The 24,731-nt window shown below is 35.3% G+C and overlaps 2 protein-coding genes across 4 annotated transcripts; both read left to right on the top strand.

Annotated features, from left to right (window-relative positions):
- The first annotated feature begins 1,690 nt into the window (after positions 1 to 1,690).
- LOC142180380 (uncharacterized) lies at positions 1,691 to 6,553 on the top strand. Its single transcript, XM_075252588.1, has 4 exons — positions 1,691 to 1,889; positions 1,995 to 4,047; positions 5,878 to 6,074; positions 6,190 to 6,553. Exons 2-4 carry the CDS (start codon positions 2,017 to 2,019, stop codon positions 6,293 to 6,295), a joined length of 2,334 nt encoding a protein of 777 aa, XP_075108689.1. The 5' UTR covers positions 1,691 to 1,889; positions 1,995 to 2,016; the 3' UTR covers positions 6,296 to 6,553.
- A 116-nt stretch (positions 6,554 to 6,669) lies between these two features.
- On the top strand, positions 6,670 to 19,816 carry LOC107760014 (uncharacterized). Of its 3 annotated transcripts, none has more exons than XR_012709014.1 (8): positions 6,670 to 9,833; positions 10,084 to 12,411; positions 13,168 to 13,233; positions 14,032 to 14,130; positions 14,225 to 14,506; positions 16,622 to 16,658; positions 19,205 to 19,302; positions 19,389 to 19,816. XR_012709014.1 is itself a non-coding variant. In XM_075252590.1 (8 exons), the coding sequence occupies exons 5-8, from the start codon at positions 14,327 to 14,329 to the stop codon at positions 19,467 to 19,469; spliced, it is 396 nt and encodes a 131-aa protein (XP_075108691.1). In that variant the 5' UTR covers positions 6,670 to 9,833; positions 10,084 to 12,411; positions 13,168 to 13,576; positions 14,000 to 14,130; positions 14,225 to 14,326; the 3' UTR covers positions 19,470 to 19,816. The 3 variants fall into 3 exon arrangements, 2 of the variants coding, with proteins under 2 accessions (XP_075108691.1, XP_075108690.1); XM_075252590.1 differs by having other exon boundaries at positions 13,168 to 13,576; positions 14,000 to 14,130; XM_075252589.1 differs by having other exon boundaries at positions 13,168 to 14,130; positions 19,389 to 19,481; positions 19,570 to 19,816.
- Positions 19,817 to 24,731: the final 4,915 nt, after the last annotated feature.

Genomic DNA, 24,731 nt, shown 5'->3' with positions numbered 1-24,731 from the left:
TAGGAGGTAAGTTGTGATACCATGTCATAACTCCCTTTGACAGGGTCTCCCCGAATTATTTTTAGTAGAACAGACTCGATCTCGTCGTCTTCCAAGTCGTTCCCTTTGATGGCACACGTGTAAGAAGTTACATGCTCGTTTGGATCGGTCGTCCCGTTATACTTAGGTATTTCGGGCATACATAATTTCTTGGGGATCGGCTTCGGAGCCGCGCTTGGAGGAAACGGTTTTTGCACGAACTTCCTAGAATCCAGTCCTTTTAATATCGAAGGTACCCCTGAGATTTGATCTACTCTAGAATTGTAGGTTTCCACCTTTTTGTCGTTTGCTTCGATTTTCTTTTTCCCTGATTCTATCCGCTTTGTCAGCTCCTCGAGCATCTTTATAATCTCGGGGTTAGTACCCGATTCTTGTTCATTTGACCTTACTATGATCGGTTCATTCATGTGGATGACTTCACGGGGCGGATCGGGTTCAACTCTGCTCGGCGTCTGGCTTTGGCTCTGCAAATGAGCTATCGCCACTTGTTGAGCTAGCATCATTTCGAAGATCATCCGTAGGCTGATCCCATCTTCTTCATTGTTTCATGTGTTTCGAGCCGCCGATCGGGCCCCACCACATATGCTATTTTTGGGGTCGGTATGCAAGTTGGCTTCGATCGCCACATGGGAATTAACATCAATCGGATCTGCGATCGAAATTCCTACGGGACCAGCGGGTGGCCCTACGTTACCAGGCGCTATGTTGTTATTCTCACCCTGATGACCAGACTCGTTGTCGATATGTAGGGGTGCTAATTGTGAGTTTGACATTTTTAGCCTGAAATCAAAGATACTTTAAAGAGCAAGTGTAAAGTAGTGTGTGTTATGAAGATTTGTATCAAATAACCACTATTATCCTTAGCTCCACGGTGGGCGCTAAACTGTTTACCCTCAAAATCGGATAACAATTGAATTTGTTAGTGGTTATAAGGACATGTGGATTAACTTGATACAAAGCGATAAATTAGATTGCAATTAAAATAAATAGCGATAAAATAACTGCAAACCACATGAATTGGATGATTTCAATTTAAGAATGCCATCCACCATTGAGTTGAATACACTTTTATTGACAGAAAAAATATCAAAGAGTAGGAGCTTGGAAAATGTATTGCTTATGAGCATACGTTACAATGTCCTTAATGGGTTGTCGAGTCTCCTTTATATATTGATGGAGACCTATCCCTTAGGGTATTATTTAATTGTACTATAAAAAATATAAGTCCTTAATTTTGAAGATCGTTGATTCCTTTTTTGACTAATTCCGTGATTTCCGCCATAATGATCGGTTAATGGCAAGAATCACATACCCTTGTCGGATGAGTTGGCAGAGCTTTCTCCGAGATCGTTAGAAACAGGATCGATTACGCCTTCGGTAGACTCGAGGGCAAATATGATAATTTCGATGGCTAGTTTTGATGATGCTTTGGGTCCGATCTTGAATATTATATTCCGCCTTCGGCTGACCATGTTGGATGTCAGATCGAACCTCGGATTTTGATTTTTACCCTATTACAGATGTACCGACCTTGACCCTCCGTTTTTCAAATTAGATCGAATACCGAGCTCGGTTTTACCCGTACACACCCATATAAAAATCAAACCCAGTTCCCATATAGGAACTTTAAACAATGAGCCTCGGGAAGCTGAAAGTGTTTTTTAAGAATTAGAGATTATAATTTCATGAACTAATGTTTTCTTTTGGTCCCTTCGGGGACGTCCGATAAAAATGTTTTCTTTTGATATATTAGGAAAAAAGAAAAATCAGAGAAGCGCTAGAATATTCTAACCCACTTCGATTTTGGCGCCTAATTCCACCGTCCGAAGCGCCGGTGTTCACTTTTGCAGGTTAGGTTCTTCTCTGAGCCTTTTTCTGGGGTTTCCCTTAGAATTACTGAGTTTTTTGTTTGAGAACTGGGTTTGATTTTTGTTTCAACTTTTTGTGGTGAAAAGATAACACAATAGAGACTCAGATATGGAGCCTACCGAGAGTGTCTGTGCGATTTTTGGACAAACAATTGAAGTTAAAAATAGAAAGACGATAAATTATGAGAAATTGGGGATGGCATTCTCGGTAAATCAATCATGTGACGGATTTTCAAATACAACAGCAAAAAAAAGGAGGAAAGGGAGAAGAAAAAAGAATAGGGCTCTGAGTTGTGATAATAATGTTTCTACAGAAGCAAAAATCAGTAATGATGATATGCAGGATGTATGTGTATATATGGAGCATAATAATAATGGGAAAAAGAGGAGGAAAGCGAGAAGAAAAAGGAACACGGCTCTGAGTTGTGATAAATATGTTTCTACTGAAGCAAAAACCAGTAATGATAAAATGCAGGATGTATGTATCGATGGTATCAGTAATGATGTTATGCTGGTTCTGGAGCGGAATAATAAAGGAATAAAGAGGAGAAAATTGAAAAGGAAGAAGCAGAGAGAGAATTATTGTGACATTAAGGGTCCTGAAGAGGAAGTTAAGATGGCAAGCTGTTCTCCATATTTCAAGAAAGTGCCTGACTGTGAGGAGAATGGAAGTAGTAAATCTGATGAAGCTATTAATTCTGATTTGTGTGTGAAGCCTATCAAGACTGAGTGCGTGGAGGTTGCTTTGGAAATGCATCAGAAGAGTAACAAAAGGAAGAAAAAGAGAAATGCTAAACATGGTATCGCTGATGCGAGAGCAGGAAACGGACTTGGTTCTACTTATGAAACAGATGCAAATCCAGATAAGAGGGAAATGGATGTGAACCCCGTCCTGAATGGTCCTCCTAATACCAAGTGGGAAGTGACAAGCAAAGATATTAATGAGAAGGATATTAAACAATATGGTGATTTAGATGAGGGATGTACTACTGTTGCTTCGTTGCCAGTAACGCGCGGTGATAATGTTGTAGTTACTAGTATTGATGATCTCTTTTCACAGTTTGCATACAAAAGTGGAAACTTTAGTTCTGTTAAAAGGAGAACTGAAGATGACAAGAATGCCATTGGGTCACAAGTTTGTAGTCCTTTCTCTCATAGGATGAAAACAATCCAAAAGGCTTCGATATCTGGCTCTATGACTGGATCTGAGAGTCATTTGTCACTTCTTGGGAAAGAAGGTAGCAGACCCTGCATATCTCAGAATCTGATGGATGAAACAATAATTGAGACAAAAAGAGTTTGTGTTTCAAATTGTGACAAGGTAAATGATGAATGCGTTGAACAGAAAGTACGAGTTGTTTCCCCCTACTTCGTGAGCTCAGAGAACATGGAAACTAAAATGAAGAAAGGAAGGTCCCTAAAACGTGTGACGAAAAGAAATGGAAAATGTAACAAAAAGTCAGAAGCCAAAGTTCGAGTTATTTCCCCTTACTTTGTTAACTCAGAAGTGGGAGAAGAAATAAAGGCAGGGAAGGATAGACCAAACTCGCCTTCAAAGAGCTGCATCACTGGAAAAAAGGTTTCTCCCTACTTTCTTAATGCACATCGTGAAAAAGAAAATGCAGTGATCATCATGGCAGGAGGTGGAACTGACTCAAAAAACCCGAAACCTTGTCTCTTGGAGAATGGAGAAACCGAAATGAAGAAAGGAAGGACTCTAAAGTGTGTGAGGAAAAAAGATGAAAAAACTGACAAAAAATCACGAGCCAAAGTTCGAGTGGTTTCCCCTTACTTTGCTAACTCAGAAGTAGGAGAAGAAATAAAGGTAGGGAAGGATAGAGCAAACTCGTCCTCAAAGAAGTGCGTCACTGGGAGAAAGGTTTCTCCCTACTTCCATAATGCACATTGTGAAAAAGAGAATGCAGTGATCAGCACGGTAGGAGGTGGAACAGACTCAAAAAAGCGGAAAAATTATCTCTCTGCTGCCCAGAAGAGAGACAAGGCTTATTTAAGGAGGACTGAAGACAACACATGGATACCTCCCCGATCCCATTTTAGTCTCCTGCAAGAAGACCATGCTCATGATCCTTGGAGGGTGTTGGTTATCTGTATGCTTCTAAATTGCACCACTGGCTTGCAGGTAATTGTAGCCACTGTTCCCTTTCTTAATCATTCCTAAGCAGACAGCAAACTTATGATTGTTCGTAAATAAAGTTGTCATGAAGTAGGGAGGTAAAATATTTGCATTGTCTTGTTCACATTGTAGGAATTGATTGAATTCTGTGTGGCATCACATTTATTTGGTATTATGGTTTGAAAGATGATGAGCTGAAATTTAAGCCGTCGCTGATTCTTGAGATGTTTGGTTTATCTGGCTAGATAAAGTTTCCTGTATATTAAGTTACGGAACATGAACAAAAGGTGTATTCTTGGTCTTTTCTGGCATTGTTGTGCTCATAAGCCATGCTAACACGTTTTATTCCTCATAATTACATTAGAAACAATGAAAGCAGCATCCAGTGGACAATTAGGAAGCAAACAATTTTTAGACCCAAAAAGGGTATTTTAGGCAGATTTCCATTCTCAAAAACGGGATATATAGGCAGTTTATTTATAAAATTATTGTGTCAAAATATCAGCTACTTGACAAATGTAAATGCTTCTGATGTTCTGAATGCCTTTCCATGAGGGAACTACCGTCCCAGCAACATAATGGAACATAGGCAAGGATAGGCCCAAGCATCAAAACTGAAGTATCATTGGGAATCTTTTTATTGTTTTGCATTAGTTATGAACAATGTGTAAGTTAAATACTTTGTCCAATTGAATTTATTTATAATGAAAAAGCATTAAATATCATGACAAAGTTTGTTCGTCTCTCCATTTCAATTTATGTGGCACAATTTGACTTTACACAGAGGGTAAGAAAGAAATGAAGACTTTTGAAACTTGTGGTCTAAAACTAGCCTTAGACATTTCATATTTGTGTGGCTATAAATCATCTCATTAAGGGTAAAATTGAGTTTTTAAAGTTAAATTGTTTCTGAATATAGAAAAGTGACATCCTTTTTGGGACAAATTAAAAAGTAAAGAGTATACCATAAATTGGGACAGAGGGAGTATTTCATAGCCCGCACATAATATGGAGCATGTCCTCCTTGAAGAACATTGTCAAACGTGCTTTGCCCCGTCTGACCAAACTTAGAAATTTATTTCATGATCAAAGATTGTTTTTAAACTTACTAAATAAGGCAATTTTGTATGGGGCAGACAATAAACACATAGCTGTGTTGAAAGGTAGCTTACTGTTTAGAACATGAGCATGATCCACGTTAACACTTGCTGACATATATGGTATATTCATATTTTTTCTTCTCTGTTTTTTTTCTCCTAAAAGTAAAAAAGAAAGAAATTCTGTCAGGGAAAGCAAGAGAGCAGCAAGAGAAAGTCTCTCTCTTTGATATCATTTGGCTCATTTTTCAATCATTTTACAGTGCCCACGTAATACATCTTTTTAGGGTTTAACAAGGAAGAAAAGTAGCTATCGTCAAACTCATCTTGACGAGAAGATGCTTGGACTAATAAGATGTGGACGTAGAAAAGTTGAGGACTGGGTTGTACCTATCTACAAAAATGTACACCATAACAGCATAAAACCACAAAAATATGAGCATTATTGAAAGCTTTAGGAAAGAAGATAGGATTACCTTAGCATTCCCCTTCTTCTGCATTTTGGTTGCTTGTTGACTAGAAGTGAACCGCACAGATACTCCTGAAGAAGCATGAGAGCTATATAGTTATTGAGTCTTAAATTTGGTGTAATAACTTTGTTCCCAGGATTCTACTTATAAGGATTCTACTTATAAGTATACTGAATATTATTTGAAAGAATATCTGAGTTCCGTTTCAGCTTCCCAGAGATTTTTGTTGGATGTGGATTCCTACTAACACTTGCCCACAACGCACATAGGTTCGCAGAGTCCTATCAGAGTTTTTCACACTCTGCCCAAATGCAGTGACTGCTACAGAGGTTGCTCCGGAGGATATTGAAAAGTTGATACGATCTTTAGGAATACATAAAAAGAGAGCACGGATGATTCAAAAGCTCTCTCAAGAATATCTGGGAGAAAGTTGGACTCATGTGACACAACTGCATGGTATTGGCAAGTAAGGGAATATATAGAATGAGCTTTGGACTGTAGCACACAACTAATGGATTTTAACTTGTCATAAAAAAAGATAAACTGACTTGACAACTCTTTTGCTTCTCTTAACTTTCCAGGTATGCAGCTGATGCATATGCAATATTTTGTACGGGCAAGTGGCATCAAGTACATCCAGATGATCATATGCTTAACAAATACTGGGAATTCCTCCATGAACTTTAAGATATGGCTCCGTCTCAAGGTATTCATGGACTATAAGTTAATAGCAAAAAGCTCGATGCATAGTGTTATGGACAATAGGTCTCAGTAGTAGGTGGCACATTTTGGGGGTCAGTTACATCTTTTGAATTTTTACTACTATATTAGATGGCAAAGGGTGGGGCAGGGGCATTGTGGAGATTCTAATTTTTAGCTGTTGTACAATGCAATTTTTGGGACTTTGTTTTGAAGTGAAAAAAAACCATCCGACATTCTATAGAATTACTTTCTTGTGATTTTTTCTTTCTCTTTCTTTGTTACGTCTAATCAAATCTTCAGCATGAAGTACGATGAGCACGTTTTTTTTTCTTTTTTTGTGTGTGGAGATATTTTCTTGGTTGATTCTGTGCATGCAAGTTACTGTTATTTACATGCACATTCAGGAGTAGATTCTTGAAAGCATGTATTTGAATTACTGTGTATTCTAAACCAACACCTTTATGAACTCTGCGCGAATTAGCAATGTAATTGAAAAATAGTTTAAGGTGATATTAGTCAAGCGGTAAGCTCCTTCCTGGACCGCAATTCTCAACGGACCCAATGCGGCTAAATGCTCTCAATTCTTCGATTGTCTGTTTCTTAGCTCCAGACATTAGTTTCTATCTGTTGCAATTTTCGAAAATTGGTGTTGTTTTTTATAGGATGTCTTATTACTAGTTAGTACTCAATTGTATTTCTAGGTTAATAAATAATATTTTTCTTTAATTGGTTGAACATGCACTTTAGTTATTTGGGGATCTGGTTTTTCTGATATAAGGATTGAATCTCCAACCAAAACTAACCTGTTCTATTTGGGTAGCTCACAGCTGTACTGGATTTGGGAGTACAAACCTGATATTGGGTTTGTATTAGCAAGCTTAACATAAAGTAACAGTTGATTATAATTTTATCTGGCTTCTCATGCTGTTGCTTTTCTGGATAATTAGTGAATCCTATGATTCTATCTATTAGGCATGGTATCAATTATTAAGTGGGAAGGACCTTTTCTACGTGGTGTTGATATGGTCACTCTTTATGATTTGCTAAAAGAAGGTATGGTCAGTTTAGCTTTTGCATTATAAGTTAATTGGTAAATTTATCAGCCATATTGCAAGTGATACTGCGTTTGCAGTAGATATTTCTAATAGTTGGAAGAACTTCTCATTCTTCTGAACAGTTAATATAGGTATATATTGGTTCATGAGCCTATTGTTTATATGAAATGCATCAACTAACCTACTTGAGTAGATTATTAGATATTTCGTCGCAGCATATCAACTTTTAAGACGCAGAGTGTCAATGGCCTGGTTGCCTATCTTTTGATAGTGAACCAACTTATTCAGATTTGAAGATTCACTTCTTGTTTTTAAAGCATGTGATAGATCTATACGTAGTCGATGATTGGTGTATCCCCGGACAGTTATGTGATTTGACTCTACCAATCTCCCTTCCCTCCCATCATGGAATTAGATAGTAGAAATATCAAGTTTGTAGAACTTATGATACTTGTAGTCAGAAAGAGCTTGATTTAAGAGTAAACGAAAAATAGTTGTAAGAATGTTAGCAGGAAGAAATCCATGTGCATAGCATATCATATCTTAGTATGTACCACAACATCATTCAACTTCTCAGCTGAAAAAAGATATAGTCTCTTCCTGGCTTTTATGTATTTGGCCAACTATATATAAGGAAACTAGGATATCCCTAATTGTGTGCTTGTGGAGCTTTCATGTCAAGAAGCAACACATACCTATCACTTTTGGAAGGTTTGGAACCTTTAGGATATTGGTTCCTTAGAGTTTGGATCTTGGTGGTCTTTTGAAGCATCAGGAATGTGCACCTCATACGACCTTACCTTCTGTTCTATAGTCTTGTATTATATCGTCGAGTTCTAAGGAGACAGGAACATTCACATCATCCATACACTAAAGGCTTGTATTTACTTATGTTTGCAAATAAATTCTGGAGATTCTGTATGTTTCTGAAGTAAGTCTTATTAGATTAGGGCGCGTTCATTTACTTCTATAGCAAATGAATGTGTTTTGCTCCTGAACTCAAATAACAATTTTTAAATTGTTAGTCACGTTCTGTTTGAGCTTTTACTAAATGCTCTTATTTTGATACAATGACTGTGATGCACTTTTGTTGTCTTGGTATATTTGATTGGGCATTGTTTGTGTGAGTTAAAGGCACATAGATATGTTCATACCATCAGATCTTGAAAAGGTACTATGGGGGATTTGAAGCTTACAGAAAAGGTTCCTTTTATTTGCACTTGTCAAGATTATCCTCTTACAGCAATCCTTAACCATCCATATTATCCAACATTCATCTTTTGTTTCCTCTCGCTGTGCACTATTTGTGCCATGATGAACAAGTGGAGTTCTCATTGACTTAGAGCTTTAATTATCTGCTAGATGTTTGCAAGAATGGTTCCACCAGTAGGGACAAAAGAAAGGTAAGGCTTTTCAAAGCACTGTCTGTCTGGTAAATTTGGTTCAATTTATCGCTTTCATTATTTCTCTGGGGATGACTCATTCCTTGACTAGAATTACTATAAGCCAACTCCCATTTCGACTGATGCTTGTTCTTGCCAATATTGGTCCTCATTATTGTGGTAACCTTTGCACTGAAATACTTTTATCACTATCATCCCTTTCCCGCTCGAAGTTAAGGGAGGGTAATGATATGAAATGTTGTAAATCCTGTCAGCTGAGAGTAACTTATACTCGGGTAGATTACTATGCTGGTCCTTTTCCTTCTGTTCTTCGTTTCATTTTGTTGTGCCGTTTCTTTTTGGAAGTTTTTGTCCGTTTTTGTCATTCTAGGTTGTTATATTCTTCGTTTTTGGCCCTTAATTTGTAGAACATCCTTTTGGTTAATACCTTTTTTTGCTTCCTGTGAGTTCATAGACACAGGATAACCAGAATGATCACATAAATCATAGCAGTGCAATACATCTTAAATTCTTAATGGACAGACTATAAGAAGCCTTCTGAACAATGACCAGTATCCACGAGATAAGAGAGTTTAAGTTCTCAAGCCTGAAAACAATCAAAAGAAGAATAAAGGACAGACGTCAATAATTGAATTTGCCTAAACTTTATACTTTCATTAAGAGTGGAGAATATTAGAAGAACCCAAATCAAGGTTGAGTTGCTTTCTTTTGATTTGCATCAATAATCCACCTCCTTGGTTCCGTCAAAAAAGAATGGTCAGGTTACATTCTAAGCAGGAAATGAAAAGAAGGATCTGGTAGATTTTGTTATAGCAGAGAATAAACTACAACGAGGAGGAGGAAAGTGGATAGTGCAAAGATGAATCTGAAGAGGCAAAATTGATTTTTAAATTTTCTTCTTGAGAGGTATAAATGATTTCAAGAATGTAAGAAGTGGCAAGGTAAGCCCCATCTGAAAACTTTTGATATCTGTACATAAATATCTCTTTAAATTTATTTTGCCTGTCTTTGATCAGGTGACAAGAAAATGGTAAAGGTATTGAACAATGAACATTGTCATTGAAGGTAATCATTTTCATAGACTGAAACTATTTTCTTTATATCTTAAGCACTCTATTCTACTGTCCCTTAGGCGTTGCTAAACTATAACCTTACAAGTTGTTGAGGTTTGCCTGTTGGTGAAAAGGGAAGACTCATTGTTCCACCATATTTGGGTTATATACAAGTCCTTGCTGAAAATGCACATCATTTAGACTTCCTTGTTGTGATTCCAACGCTTAAAAAGTTTCTGTGTTCATGCCTTTTGTCGATGCAGCTTTGGGAAATAGGCTAGGCCTCCAGTACCGCCAGACTCATGGCTCCAGTATGACATTGAATTGGCTGATATATGTGAATGATAAAGATTACATGCGGTTACTTCAGTCAAATCATTTTTGAGCTACAACTGAAGTGAAGAATTTCAAGGATGAAAGCGATGTTGCCAACCTTTGCAGAGGTACTTATCTGAAGACTTTATATCTATATTGAAGCTGCATTTTAGACGGTAAGCAAAGCAGTTCTCACCTCCTGTGATGATATTTGCTTTGATAATTGAAGGCTTTGTTTTTGCCTTTGGGAGATGTTTATATATACATGATTGGCGACTTTGCATATTGACCCAAGAGAATTTTGGTGTTGGAGTTCATAAGGTAAAACTTGCTGTTTCTTATAGCTTGTTTGGCCAAGCTTCTAAAATCTGCTTATTTTGAGAAGTGCTTTTCAAAAAAGTACTTTTGGTGAGAATCGATTTGTGTTTGACTAATTAATTTGAAAAACACTTTTGAGCAGTAATTAGTGTTTGGCCAAGCTTTTGAAAATTGCTTCTTAGTGTATTTTTCTCAAAAGTACTTCTCATAAAAGTGCTTTTGGAGAGAAGCTAAATTTTTCTGCTTCTCAAAAACTGCTTCTGCTTCTCCTCAAAAGCACTTTTTTTTCCTTCTAAAAGCTTGGCCAAACACCTCAATTTTTGGCCGAAAGCACTTTTGGCCCAAAAAAGCACTATTGGCCCAAAAAAAAGCTTGGCCAAACAGGCTATTAGTCGGTGACTGGTTTTTTAGATGTTTATTTATATGAGGTGTAATCAATGGTTCCAGAAGAGTTTGTATGCTCTGAAATGAGATCGACCCAGCAAGGGACTCAATAACATCTCCAAGCACCTATATCGAACTAGAGAGGAAAATGAGTTAATAAACCTCTAATAGAAATCAAATTAGCATATAAAATAATATTAATCTGCACTAACCTTAGGGTTTTCTAGCGGTGAAGCTCTGGACAATATATGTGAAATTAAGCACGATGGAAATGGGAAAGATTTACACGTTGATCGGGGATAGAGCTTTCAATAGCTTTTGCTTCTGTTTCTTATTTTTGTGGTTTTCTGAAGTGTTTGTCTAAGTTTAAGGCAAGCTCGGAATACCTTCGGGGAAGTAGTTTCCAACTCCCATCTGAATGTGGAAGAAGACCCAATTCCTCAAAATTCTGAACAGCGGATCTAGGGAAAGATGAAGAGTGTGCTTGTACAGGCCAGCCTTCACAGCAGATTGAGCATAGCATTTATTGTTCTGGGGAAGCATGACGAATATGCTATGCTCAATCTGTTGTTAAGGCAAACTTGGCAGGCAGTTTGTTCAAGTGCCTTTTCCATTGTATGCTTTAACAAGTAGAAAAGGATTTTAATATAAATGTAACGAGCTAATTTGTTCCCAAGAGGAATTGCTTTATGTTCATTCATTCATGAACTTCTTTGGGAAGCATGATTGGAACTGATTAAGATTCAGACAATTAATCAAGTGACTTTTGGTATTCTCTCCTACAAACTTTTGATCTTTTACGGCATATTAAGTACTCCTCTCCTTTCAACTCCTGCATCTCTCCTCTCCTTTGTTTGTTGAGTGACCTTTTCTCGTGTTCACTTAATCATTAGCAATGGCAGATAACGAAAGAGCAGCTTCCAAGCGGCAAAGAAGCAAAAGGTTCTATATATCTTGTTCTTTCTCCAAAATAATTAACATCAATCGGTACTGTTTGCATTGTTGTACTATTAAACTCTTAATTATTCAGTACCCCGAACCAGTAGATAGACATGCATATCATTTTCCAGTTCTGATTAATTTTATGTGTATGATGAATTCGATTGTAGAGATGAAGTTGAAGTGACAAGTATTATTCGCCGCATATCTCGTAGAAGTCAAGGAATGCCACCAAAATTGAGTGATGGCCTCAGTGATAAAATTGACGCAAGGAAATTATCTAAAAAGTCTTCTACTTGTGAGGAGTTTTCGTGCGATGTTATGGTTAAAACAATAAGAAGTTTGAGAAGAAATGATCCGCTATTGGATACAACACTTACTGATCGGCAAGTTGATCTGGAAAGGTTAGAGTTGAACCCCAATGGAAGAACACAAATAGTGAAAGGTGCCATTTCAGCTGTGAAGTTTCTTCCGCAGCGAATATGAAAGTAATTGTTGTAGGCGATGAGCTTGGCTATTTTGGGCTATGGAACGTGGATTTTGAAGAGGAGAACGGGGACATTGGAATTTATCTGTTTCAACCTCACCATTCCAAAATATCTGGAATTTCAATTGAGCCATTCTCCCTGTTGAAGGTGATAACTCTGTTTTGCTTTTCTATTTTTATGAGTACTTAATTAAGATTCATACTATTGTCTGTCGGATTATATTAATCTTCAGATTTCTCTACTAACTAGTAATTGGTGCGAACAAGCTTTAACTTTATAGTGTTTTTGTAAGTACCCAAAAGAAAGAAAAAGAATTGCACTATGCCTGTTAGAAATGAAATATATGCGGGAACTATCTGTATATTTACACATAAGTAGTCGCCTTGTAGGAAGTTGAATTGTTGCTGCATTATCTTAGCTGGCTGATCAGAATAGTGAAGTGGAAAGTACAAAAAAAAAATAGGAATTAGCGACCGACAAATTCAGTTGCTAAACTAAAGAATGGGGTGCTAATCCTATTTAGTGACGGATGATCAAAAAATCTTATTAGCTACAGGCTATTTAGTGATAGATTAGCGATAATTTTCATAGCTAATTCCTGTTTTTTTAGTGACATAATTTCATAGTAATGCTTGGCATAAAGCCTTTGAAGTTTGATATTACTTTTCCTCTTTAATTTTTTTTTAGGACTTTAAAAAATTGTGATGACTATTGTAATAATAATCTAACTAATACCCAAAATATGTGAGAACTGACAATGAAAATGAAAAGCTATTCATGTACAGCATATGAGCTATTTCAATTTTCATATATAACATCATCTTCATGTCTCTAGTGTGGTTATTGATCATAGTAGTTAATTAGTTCGACATCCAACATTTTTTCTTGCATATGTACTTGCAGATATTTACTTCAAGTTATGATCAACGTATTACGTTGCTCGATGCTGAAAAGGAGGCTTTCAAAGAGGTATATCAGGATATTTATGCAATATATTCCACATGTCATCGAGTAGAGGACGTAAACTGTTTATATTTTGGTGACGAAGTTGTGGAGTGTTAAAAATATTTGATTTAAGGGCTAGCACACTATTATCATTATGGGGATTGCGCGAAGAGAGAATCAATACGATACATTGCATGCCAGATGATCCTAATATTGTAGTTACAAGCTTGGTAGATAGGACTTTCTCTGTGTGGGACTTGAGGAGTATTAGTAGAGATCAACCAAAATCATTGACAACTATTAGACATGGCGGTCCAATTCATTCCGCGTGCTTTACACCTTTTGGGAGTTTTCTTGCAACAACAAGGTTTGTGCTACTAGTGAAGCCCCTTTGATTCCTAATTTCCTACATACAGGAAATGCTTTAAGAATTTGACAGAAAAGAGGGAATAAAAGCTGTTTTTAGGAAATAAAAATCAAATGTTCAACTTCACTAGTATGTCATATGAAATTTGATAATTCAGTGAATTTAGATATCAAAATTACTTCAAATCGTAGAAGTACTTTCAAAACAAATATTTGATAGTGAAATGCTTCAAAAGAATATTGTTAATGCTTTTAGAAAGTATATATTCTTGTGAAGATGTTTTTGTAGGAAATTTTAAGAGGAAAGGTCTTCATAGTAAAAGCATCAAACCACTCTTATCAGTTTTGTTCTTCTGCTTACTTTTCTTGAGAAACTTGAATGTCTGTTTTGATTCTATCAACTGTTTGGTATCTCCTTGATCAGTAGTTACGTTGGTAATTTCAAGTTTAACACAGCTTGGAAAATACTATTGGTCTATTTGGAGGAGAAAACAATGAGGAGAAGTTCCTGATACCCGACAACAACCTAAATGGTGAATATATTTCCACATTAAGGTAACATAAATTCTTTTCAAGTTCACAAGAAAACTGGGTTTACATTTTTAAAGAGCCATTTTCTTGTAAAATATCTAATCCACTTTTGGAACAGAGGAATCTGGGGCTGGGATGACTCATATGAGTACATTGGCAAGATTCAGGAAAAGCAGAAGCATAAAAGAAAAAGGAAAGCTCAAAAAAGTAGAGGTGATTGATGACAATATTAATAACGTTGAAAAGAAGATTGATGATGACAAAAATGGAGTCGATATCATTTCTACGGTTGAGAAGAAGGTTGTGTGTACTTTGCAAAGTGATGATATGCCTACTGTTCCGTAATATTTGGCTGCTCATCCTTATATGGTTGGAACACTTGCTGGTGCCACAGGCAAAGGTAAAGTATGTATGTGGGTAGAAGCAGCTGTGGATCCAGAATTTTGAGTTTATAGGTTCTGAATTCTAAAAAAAGCGGTTTATTGGATTCTGGTTAAACAATTTATACATATTCTGTGAGTTTCTTAACACAAATACAGGATTTTGGTCAAAACTATTTGGTTTGCCGAAACCGCCTCTGGATAGAAGCTTGACACTTCGACTATGTTTTCTTAACGACAATGTATTTGTTTCTATTTTGAGATATGCTCTGGTGAAGTAGCGGTTGACATGCATAGTGTAAATATCTAATTGTTTTCATCTTTTTTGTTTTTTTGTGGAGAATGAGTAAATTTTCATTAAGCAATTTTATAAATTAAAGAAAATTGTTACTGTTTGATACTAGTTAATTGCTTTGATAAGTAATATATGTTAATAAAAGTAGCTGGAGTATAGACGTCTAGTTGCATATCTTAGATTGTACTCAGTAAAAGAACATTTGACTACTACATTCTCTCCAGAAAAATACAGTTTTATAAGGAAGTGATTTTGCCTTATATTTTTCTTTTTTTTATTTGTCCTTTTTATTGACACTACAAGTAAGACACCGATGGAGCATATTTCTTAAAAATTGCATCGATGGAGCATAGTTCTAAACCTTTGGGATCGTTTGGTTCGAACATAAGTTATGCAGGGATTAGTTATACATGGATTAGTTATGCAAGAATCAGTTATGCATGAATTAGTTATGCATGTATTAGTTATGTAGGGATTAGTTATGTAGGTATTAGTTACGTAGGGATTAATAGTGCATGGATTACAATGTAAATATTATTTCTTGTTGAACGTTTGGTTTGTCGTTTTAAAAATTAGTATACATTATACAATTTAATGTGTCTTCTTTTTTCTATAAATATGTTTGTTTACTATTTATAACATTGAACTACTTTAGTTTTGTATATTTTCTTTCCTTAGCTTTAGTTAATCTTCTTCTTTTTGAAAAAAAAAAAAGTTTGGTTAATCTCACTTAAAACTATTAGGGAAGAACAAAATTGTCACAAGTTTCTTGAAAAACTGGAAAAGAATTAAGTTTGCTTGAATTCAATTAAGTACTGGTCAGGTTCTTCATCCAACAGTTATTTTCTTGTCTTAATACTATTTATTTCATTGCTAAATATTGTCAAATTACTTTACTACTATATATAAGTGAGTTGGAGTGGAAGAACACTGCACCAAAGAATCGTGTGAAAAGCAAATTAAATTGTGTTGTAAACCTGGGAAGAACACGACAATTTTGAAACTACGAATCTATTCAGGGGTAAATATACTGCACTGCACTGTTCCGTAACACGTATACTGTTTTCCTCTTGATAAAACACGCGTACCGTATTTTACCATCTAAAAATGTATACTGAACCCCTTTCCCTCTCGCTCACCGGCGATTTTACTAAGGTGTTGTGCATGGATTTCAGTAGTTGTAAATCATATTCTTTGTAGTCTTTTGCCTATATTTTGTTCCTCCTGATGCGATACAACTTAGTAAGTAAAAGTTTGATTCTCTTTGTCATAGAGATTACTGATTTAGAAATCTTCATTTCGCTTATGAAATTCTCTACGGATTGTGCCTTTTTGTTCTTTTTCTTCTCAATTACAAGTGTACCATTTTGTATTTTTTGATGCATGATACTTTTTTTTTTTTTTTTTTTTTCCGTTCTTTTTTTTTGATTTGCACCGGGTGTCCAAGTCTCTTTGAGCCCCGACTAATCCCGGGGGTGCACAGGCCTTCGGCAAGGAGTTTCCTGCAAGTGCACCACGGTTAATTCAGGTTTTACCCAGTCCGATGGCCCTCAGAAATTGTTTGCACCCAGTGGGTTTCGAACTTGAGACCTTGAAAGGGAGCAAACCCCAAGGCTCAAGTCAATTGCCACCAGGCCAACCCCTGAGGTTTTTTTTTCCCGTTCTTTCTTCATGTCCTTTGAAAATTCTATATATGCATTATTTGTTCAAATGCCTCTTACGAATATTCTCTGCAGAGGTGCATACTCTAATACAACGCTGTGCATACTATAGCTAAGGTGTTTGACAATATGCCTAAAGCAACTAATCAATTTTTAATTTCTTTTCCTTTGTCACACAGGAGTTCTACAACTTACACAATATTTCGCAACCAAAAGGTATAGTATTATTTATTACTTACTACTAAACAATATTAGTAAACAATGTTATATGTTGTTGTGTTAAAGAATTGTTTTTTTTGAAATAAATTCCATTTGCTTCTATTTTATTTCTATTGCAATATTGTCTAGCTATGTGTTAACAGAAAATGTTAGATATAAAGAAATGCGATCATGATCCCCATGTTATTATGCAGTTACGAATTAATTTGGGTGTTGTTTTACGATCGAAGCACGGTGAAATATGGCAAGCTTTTACCAAGACTTTTGAGAACTCTCATGATCCAACTGAAAACATGTTGAAGAAGGTGGCAGCCATAGTAAAATTAGTGAGCTGTAGTCAATTGTCATACCTTGCCTTTAATGAGTTAAACCATAAATATTGATTTATTTTTAAGCACCATATTCTGTCAACTTAATGAAAATAACCTAACTATCAAGAAGTCAAGACCAATTAGCTACTACTAAGTTTCTCTTGAATCGTCCTGTGTTCTAAATGGATGTAGAATATTACTTCTCTATATGAATGGTATAAATGTCTTCAAGTTTTTTTTTGTTTCTTTTGTGGTTGTTGCCTGCAAAGAAATAAACAACAGTACTTTTGTTTAAGGGTTCAGCATTGAGCTAAACTTGGATTTAAGCTTTCGATCAGCATTTGACATAGTATTTATGAATTAATTTGAGCTTTGAGCTGTTTATTAGGTCATTCCGCCATGAATAGTTATAGTTTCAGAGCTTGAGTCTCTCAAGTATGAACGACCTTCCATTAGAAGATGAGCATGGTTTTGATTCTCAATTTCCGAAAATAGTTTGCAGCTAACTACCTGTTAGCAATAACAATTCACAAGAAGGAAGCACCCTCACACAAAAGGGCAAAGAAGAAATAGAAGGAAAATTATTATCTAAGTTAGTAGAAACATTTAAAAGTATTTGTCTGTCATATCCCTGCTATGTCACCTCAAAAGAATTGAGGAGATCACTTGAATATGTTTCGTTCCCCTATAGAGATAAGTTGAAGTCATCACAACCTCCATTATATGATAGTGGTGTCTATTTGTAGGTTGGTCAAGCATTAAAACTATCGACATAATGGTCCAGCCATGCTCTATGCCTTACTGATAAACATTAATGTGGTCGAAAAGCTTTATAGTGATTATATTTTTTATTTTTTATTTTGGTAAAGTGCAAACTAATTTGATTATTCGAGTTTGAACTTACTGGATATCATTAGTTTCTTCAGCCTTCATTGAATTTCTACAACCGTTGCTTTGTAGAACATATAATTCATTTTTTGGGGATAATATGTCTTTTTGTGGAATTAGTGTTCTTTTATATGATTTTTTATTTTAATTCATGTATAGTTTTTCTAATTCTTCTTTTAATCATGAAATGCGATCTTGATCTAAATATGTATTTTTATTATTCATATTTTGTTTGATTAATCATGAGAAATGACGAAAATGAATAATCTTATTGAATTAATATTTATAGAACTTGAAGTTACCGATTAAATGTAATGGGCTAAAAACTCGGGAGAGATTGATACGACTGGACTCTTGTAGATAATTGTTTTAGTTTATACTTTGAACCTTAGCTTTGATGGCTTCTGATTGGTATAGTATGTCCGTCTTCATAAACGTGATGTCTATTATGCAAGAGAGAATTGATGGAGTGCAGTGGTTTTGCTCTATGTACTGGTCTTATTCTATGATCAAGATCAAGGCAGGGGTGTTGCAAGTTTGTCCATGCAGTATTTCTTTTGTATGCGGCCTAAAGGCTAAAATTGTTTCCTCTAATAATTCCATGGAGATGAGAAGTCTTTTTCTCTTTATAGTGGTACTCCATTAGATACTAATTAGACCTTTGCCAAAGATATCTAATCAATTGGGCAAAAGAAGGCACGAGATATATCGCATTATAGTATATTTTAATTGATTTAGAAGAAAACCTTAATTGTCATTCTAATGGGACTTCGTTTTTCCAAATATCAATTTGAGATGCTTATACCTGGCAAGTCAGTGGAGAATTTGCATACTTTCCACAAGTTCTTTTGGATTTAGATAGAGGCATCTAGGGTCCCATAAGGTGAACAATGCCTACTGCTTGCTAAACTTTTGTGATCGTATCACTAGCTGGAAGCATTCACAAAGATAGTCCTGCTAGGTACCTTATTTATCAGCAGGTGGTTGATAGCTAGGACTTCAACTCATATGGTAGTTGTTGTGGCAATGATGACATTATGGCTAGGTACTTTATACAAACATTTGCCCGGTAAACAGGCTTTTAAAAGGGGAAGTTGGCCAAATACCAATTCACATTTCTACGGGAGAAACTCTCTGTATTTGTTGATGCTGCAGTGTTACATTCCGCTTTTGGTTTGCAAGTCTTTCTTTTCAGATCTTTGACATTGAGAAAGAGTTCCTTTTATACATTTCATCTTACAAAAAAAGGTGTCTTTTATACAATTCAAAATCTGTAACATCAAAGTACTAGATGCTTCAGAGCTTATTTTCTGTTAACACTACTTAAATGAATGATGCTTTCAGGAATACAAGTTTGCTGGACAAGACACCATGATCTTAGCTGGAGTGAGCATGGAAGTGAAAGTTCCCAAGACTTAGGCTGCCTAGGGTCCCATATTCTGGTTAGTTACATTGCTACTGGAAATTTTATTGATTTCTTTATGTTTCTTCTCTGTAGCATATTGTAATGATGTAAACCCTGTGGTAGGGAGTGAAAGATGTAATTGCCAAAAGCTTCGAGAAGATTCACCATGGCAAAGGCAGGAATAGGAATTTATCCTCTAATTAAGTTTTAACGCCGGTGAGCATGAGAAGATTGGACAGTGCCTCTGTGAGATCTGTCAAATTTTATCTCATATTTCTCTTTAGTAAAGCGTCTTGCATTCCAGATATGGATGGAAGTTGAACGCTGCTTTGGAGTGATTTTCTGTCACCTTGGTTAAGGCTCCTCCTCTATACCCGAGTGTAAAGCTATTTTCCTTTAGAGCATGTTCATGAAATTTGCACTTCTGGCTTCTCATATCAAATGTATATGCACTACAGTATTAATTGTTTCATTAGTTTTATCCACGAGGCAGGCAAATCAAAGCTCGGATCTCTTCTGTTGTTTCATCATTTTGAAAAAAAGATTTCAAAGATACACCACCAACATATTCCCGTGCTTAGCAGGGGCAAGGGCAGTCTAGTAATAATGATATGGAAGAAGCCTATACCTGTTTTATGGCATTGAAATTCGTTGGAAGAGGGACATTTTGCATGTTGCTGTAACAAGTTATGCAATTTTAGACGGTAATTATGCATCTTGCTGTAACGAGTTATGCAATAGTTTTGCATTTTGTTGTAATGCTTAGAAGTCTATACCTATTCTTTACTTTCTCATTTAGCAAATCTCTTGTTATCGATTTTTAAGCATTTTGCATTCACTTTGTGTTTCTAAGCGTTAAGCAGAAGTGATCTACACATTAGGCTTTAGAAAAGAAAAGATTTCAAGTATGAAATGGTGAGGGTAATTTTGTTATTTTAATCTCCGTATAACTTAATACATGTATCGTTATTTCATCTTTTCCCATATAAAATAACACATACATTCATGTACAATTTATACAAGTATTATTTATTCCAACAAGGAAAAAAACAACCAAACATGGTAGTATAAGTTATGTTGAATTTTGTGCTAGTATAAAATAAGCATCCAAACAATATACACAATTTAGTACAAGATTTTATGCAGGTATTATTATAGTACTTATACTCGAACCAAACGGCACCTTAATGTCTACCACATGCATTGATGGTGCCAAATTATAATTTAGACTTTTTAAATTTATGCTTTCACCTAAGTTTCTTCTTAATTTCAATACACTTCATAAAATTCAATGGAAATATAGAAGCTAAACAACCAAGTAAGTGAGTAACAGAATCAAGTTTTTGCAATACTATATGAGGGATTGATTCTGACTTGTGATTCTCATTTATATGGGTATGACATTGCAACCTGCTTGGAGGTAATTGGTTTCTCTTCTAGTGATGGTTGCATAGCTTCTCATAGGATTGTAGGAAGGGTCAGTAATGGACTTGGGCAAATGAAATGGATATTTTAAAATGCCAGTTTTCGGACTGGTCATTCAAAAATAGCCAGCGTTTGCAAAGTCATTGAAAAATAGTCACTATTTTGCTGCAACACGGAAAGTTCCAGCATAATATACTGGAGATCGGTGCACCTGTGTATGAACTTCCAGCATATTATGTTGGACTGGTATATTATACTGGAACTCCAGTATATTATGCTGGAGTTCCAGTATACTTATGCTGGAACTACAGTATAATATGCTGGAGTTCCAGTATACTTATGCTGGAACTCCAGTATATTATGTTGGAGTATTTTCCGGATTTTGAACAGTGTTTTCGTTCAAATTTATCTTTACATGAAAAGTGGCTAAATTTCGATTACTTTTGAAATTATGACTATTTTTGAATGACCAATTGTAAATCTGGCTATTTTTGAATTTCTCCCCGAATGAAGGACATTTTTCTTCAAATGTGTAAAGCTAGGGATATATACATTCAAATAATCAAACGGAGGGTAGATATGAATAATTTTTAAATGTAGAAAGATAAATATAAATATTTTACCATTTAAAAATTACTATGACGACATAAAAAAATTGGTCGTTATAAGTACAATTATAGCCGAATTTATGTTCCTCCATTAAAAAGTAGTAGCTAAAAGTCAATTTTCTTTTACTACTCCCCGTCTCATATTAACAGTCGTGGTTACTAAAAATAGTTGTCTCAAATTATTTGTCATTTTAGAATTTCAAAACAAAATTGATTATATTTTTTTTCTTTTTTACCTTAGTAATAATTATTTTTGAAAATGAAGATAACACATAAATAACATAAATATTCAATAAAGAGAAATTATATCTTAAGACATAAATAATGGTAGAATAGTCCAATCTCTTTCCTAATTAATATTTTTTAAAGGGCGTGTAATTTTACGAGAGAGAGAGAGAGAGAGAGAGAGAGAGAGAGAGAGAGAGAGAGAGAGAGAGAGAGAGTTTGATTGGTAGGTAATAGTAGTCTTGTCAGATTGCTAATCCCGATCCATCTAATTTTGGGTCCTAGAAACAATGAATAAGACTATTTGAAGAATTTTTTTAGTTAGTGCTTTTTATACATTAAAAACATTGTGAATAAAAGAGAGAGAATGAAAAGCTATACATATGTTGAACGCCAGAAATACTCCATTTTAATTTTAAAATTCAAGAACTAGATCAGTAAAATAGCATTAGTGTTAATCTTTTAACCTTTAAACGGTTAACAATAGCTTTTGTATACTTTGTTTTTAAACTGAACGGGCTCACGATTTTATTGCCACTTTGAGGGGATACATCTGAATGAGGAGGACATAACATTTGCCTTATCGTGTGATATGCTAACCTTCATTTTTTGGAGTCATGGGTACTCAATTGTTACTAATTAAAATTGTCACAGTCACAAGTATAAATATACAATTATTTGAAATTTGATGGGGAAAATATTTTAACAAGTAAACTGCAATTATCATTTATTTACATTGTCCTCGGCATTTTCATACTTTTAAAACTATAGGTAATATCATATCGATTTCACTACCTTTAATTTCGAAATCAAAACGTCTTTAAAGAAAATATTGGCTTTAGATTGAACATAAATTGATAATTTCTATTTGTTTAACAAACAAATGTTAAACTATATCCAATTAGCTAGTCTAGGTCAGAAGTCATTACAAGAGAAAAAGAAAATGAGAAATATTAGTAAGATGTTGGTTACACTGAAGTTGGTCAATTGACTGAAGCTGAAGCTGTGAGGCATCGACTTACACTGTTGTGCTCCTTAATGAGATTGAGAAGTATTGTCCTGATGTCTTCAGCATGATGTTTTAAATTCTTGAAATGAAAGATTGACAAACAACAAGAATACTTTTGTCATCATGATATCTGCATAGCTTTTTAAAAAAAAATAAAAAATTTTGTTGAAAAATTAAAAATGAAGAGATAAAATATTGATAAGAAAATTTATATGTAACAATAAGGATCCAAATGGGACTGAGGTGTTTTTATGTGAAAAGATGCTTGCAGGTGAGATCAAAGTAATTGTGGATGTCCGCAATGGCACTAGCGATGCTCCCTCAGGTGAGATCTGCAAGTTTGTTGTTGTTACATGTTTGTAATGTTGCTTTAATTTGTCCTGGACACTAATGCAGAATTTATGGGTGAAATTCTGCATGCCAAGCTGAGAAGGTAGCATATATCATTGTTTCCTTGACGTTGCAAGATAATACGTAGTGTTGAATTGCGACAGAAACTATTAGAACCATATCTTCTAATTTATTGTATCATTGTTTCCAGCACTTTTTTCATCTTGTCTTATTACTCTGTTTGCCTCAAATCAATTACAATCATTGTAGACTGCATATAAGGATTTAGATTATGAACATATTTTTTCTACTGGTACGTTTTTTCAGTAAATAGCTGAAGCTATTGTGCATCAGTGTAACTAAGCATTTAAAGAGGTGCACAACAAACAATGCACAAGAACGTGACTACATCCCGAAAAACATTCCTCTTCTTAGCCTCCCTAGTAATAGCTAGATAGCTTAAAGATATTTTGGCTGCCAGTCAACTCTTGAATGCAGTAATATACTTGCAAACTCTGACAAATATCTTTATTTCCGAAAATGATGTTTTTATTTTCCATGATGTAGTAGACTAATGGATTTAAAATATAGAACAATTAACCCAAATAGCCGCCCCCTAATCTATTAAACTAAAAATATCCGACGGATATATAATATATGTTTAATTCATGTATAATTACAACAATGCGGAATGAATTGAAAGCTTCAAATTTAAAAAAAAAAACCATAACGGTCAACTGAGAAAATTTCAACCCCGCATCTCAAGATAAAGAATGAATAATCAAATATTTCGTGTTTGAAATGAGTGCTCATCTCAAAACTTGAATACACACACATGTGTGTGTGCAGTGTGTGTATGCACAAGTCTAACAAACAAAACTAAGAAAGTACATAATATGATTGCAAATCTAATATTCTGCTATTATTTTCATATGTTGCTTCAACTTGCAGCTGCAACTCTTAAAAATGAGAGACATGAGAGAGTTGCTCGAGTTCAAATCCTATATAATTGAAGACTCTTTCGCAATGTTGGATTTTTGGAAAGGTTCTTCACATTTTTGCCAGTGGCCTGGAATTACATGTAGCCTCAAGCACCAAAGAGTAACTCGCTTGAATCTGAAAGACAAGACGTTAGCTGGAAGCATCTTACCTCGTATTTCATATCTTTCCTTCCTGAACTCTGTCAATCTTTCGGGGAACAGAAATTCCTAAGCAAGTGAGTAATCTCTTCATTCTTCATGACTTAAACACGCGCTACAACTTTCTTAAAAGTGAAGTACCATCTAACTTGTCCCAATGCACCAACATTATGACCATTGTGCTAAATCTTTCCTCCTTACTGTACCTGAAGCTTTCGGTCCAACCAACACCACATCTGTGGTCCGCTGTCCGCTTCTGCGGACTCGCACATGCAGACCAAGTGTTGCAGGTGCGAAAACACCAGATTATAAGTTGCGTTTATAAGTTGTGTTTGCTGATTGCGACTCAGCCCATATGCTGATTGCAATTTATGTCGCATATGCGGATTGCGTTTTAAGTTGCATATGCGTATTGCGATTCACAAGTCACATTCGTCGATTGCGATTGCATCTGTGGAATTTTATAAGTAATGACATACCTAATAATAGTCAGGTGATGTACTACTTTGTAGATCTTCAGTAGAATTTTTCTTGAGTAAAATCGAAATTCCTCCTCTTTTAACATTCTTGAGTAGAGTTTCCTGGAAATAAAATCAAGAAGAAATGCCAAACTTGACACTTGACAGCAAAGTAAGAGCACAAAAATATCAAAAGTAATTAAAAAAACAGACTTCATCTTTTTTAACCCAAGAAAATACAAATCTGACGGAAAATAAAATTCAGCAAAATT

Source organism: Nicotiana tabacum, chromosome 4 (assembly GCF_000715075.1).
Source record: "Nicotiana tabacum cultivar K326 chromosome 4, ASM71507v2, whole genome shotgun sequence".
NCBI classification, from domain to species: domain Eukaryota; kingdom Viridiplantae; phylum Streptophyta; class Magnoliopsida; order Solanales; family Solanaceae; genus Nicotiana; species Nicotiana tabacum.
This window is presented reverse-complemented; position numbering and strand designations above follow the sequence as displayed.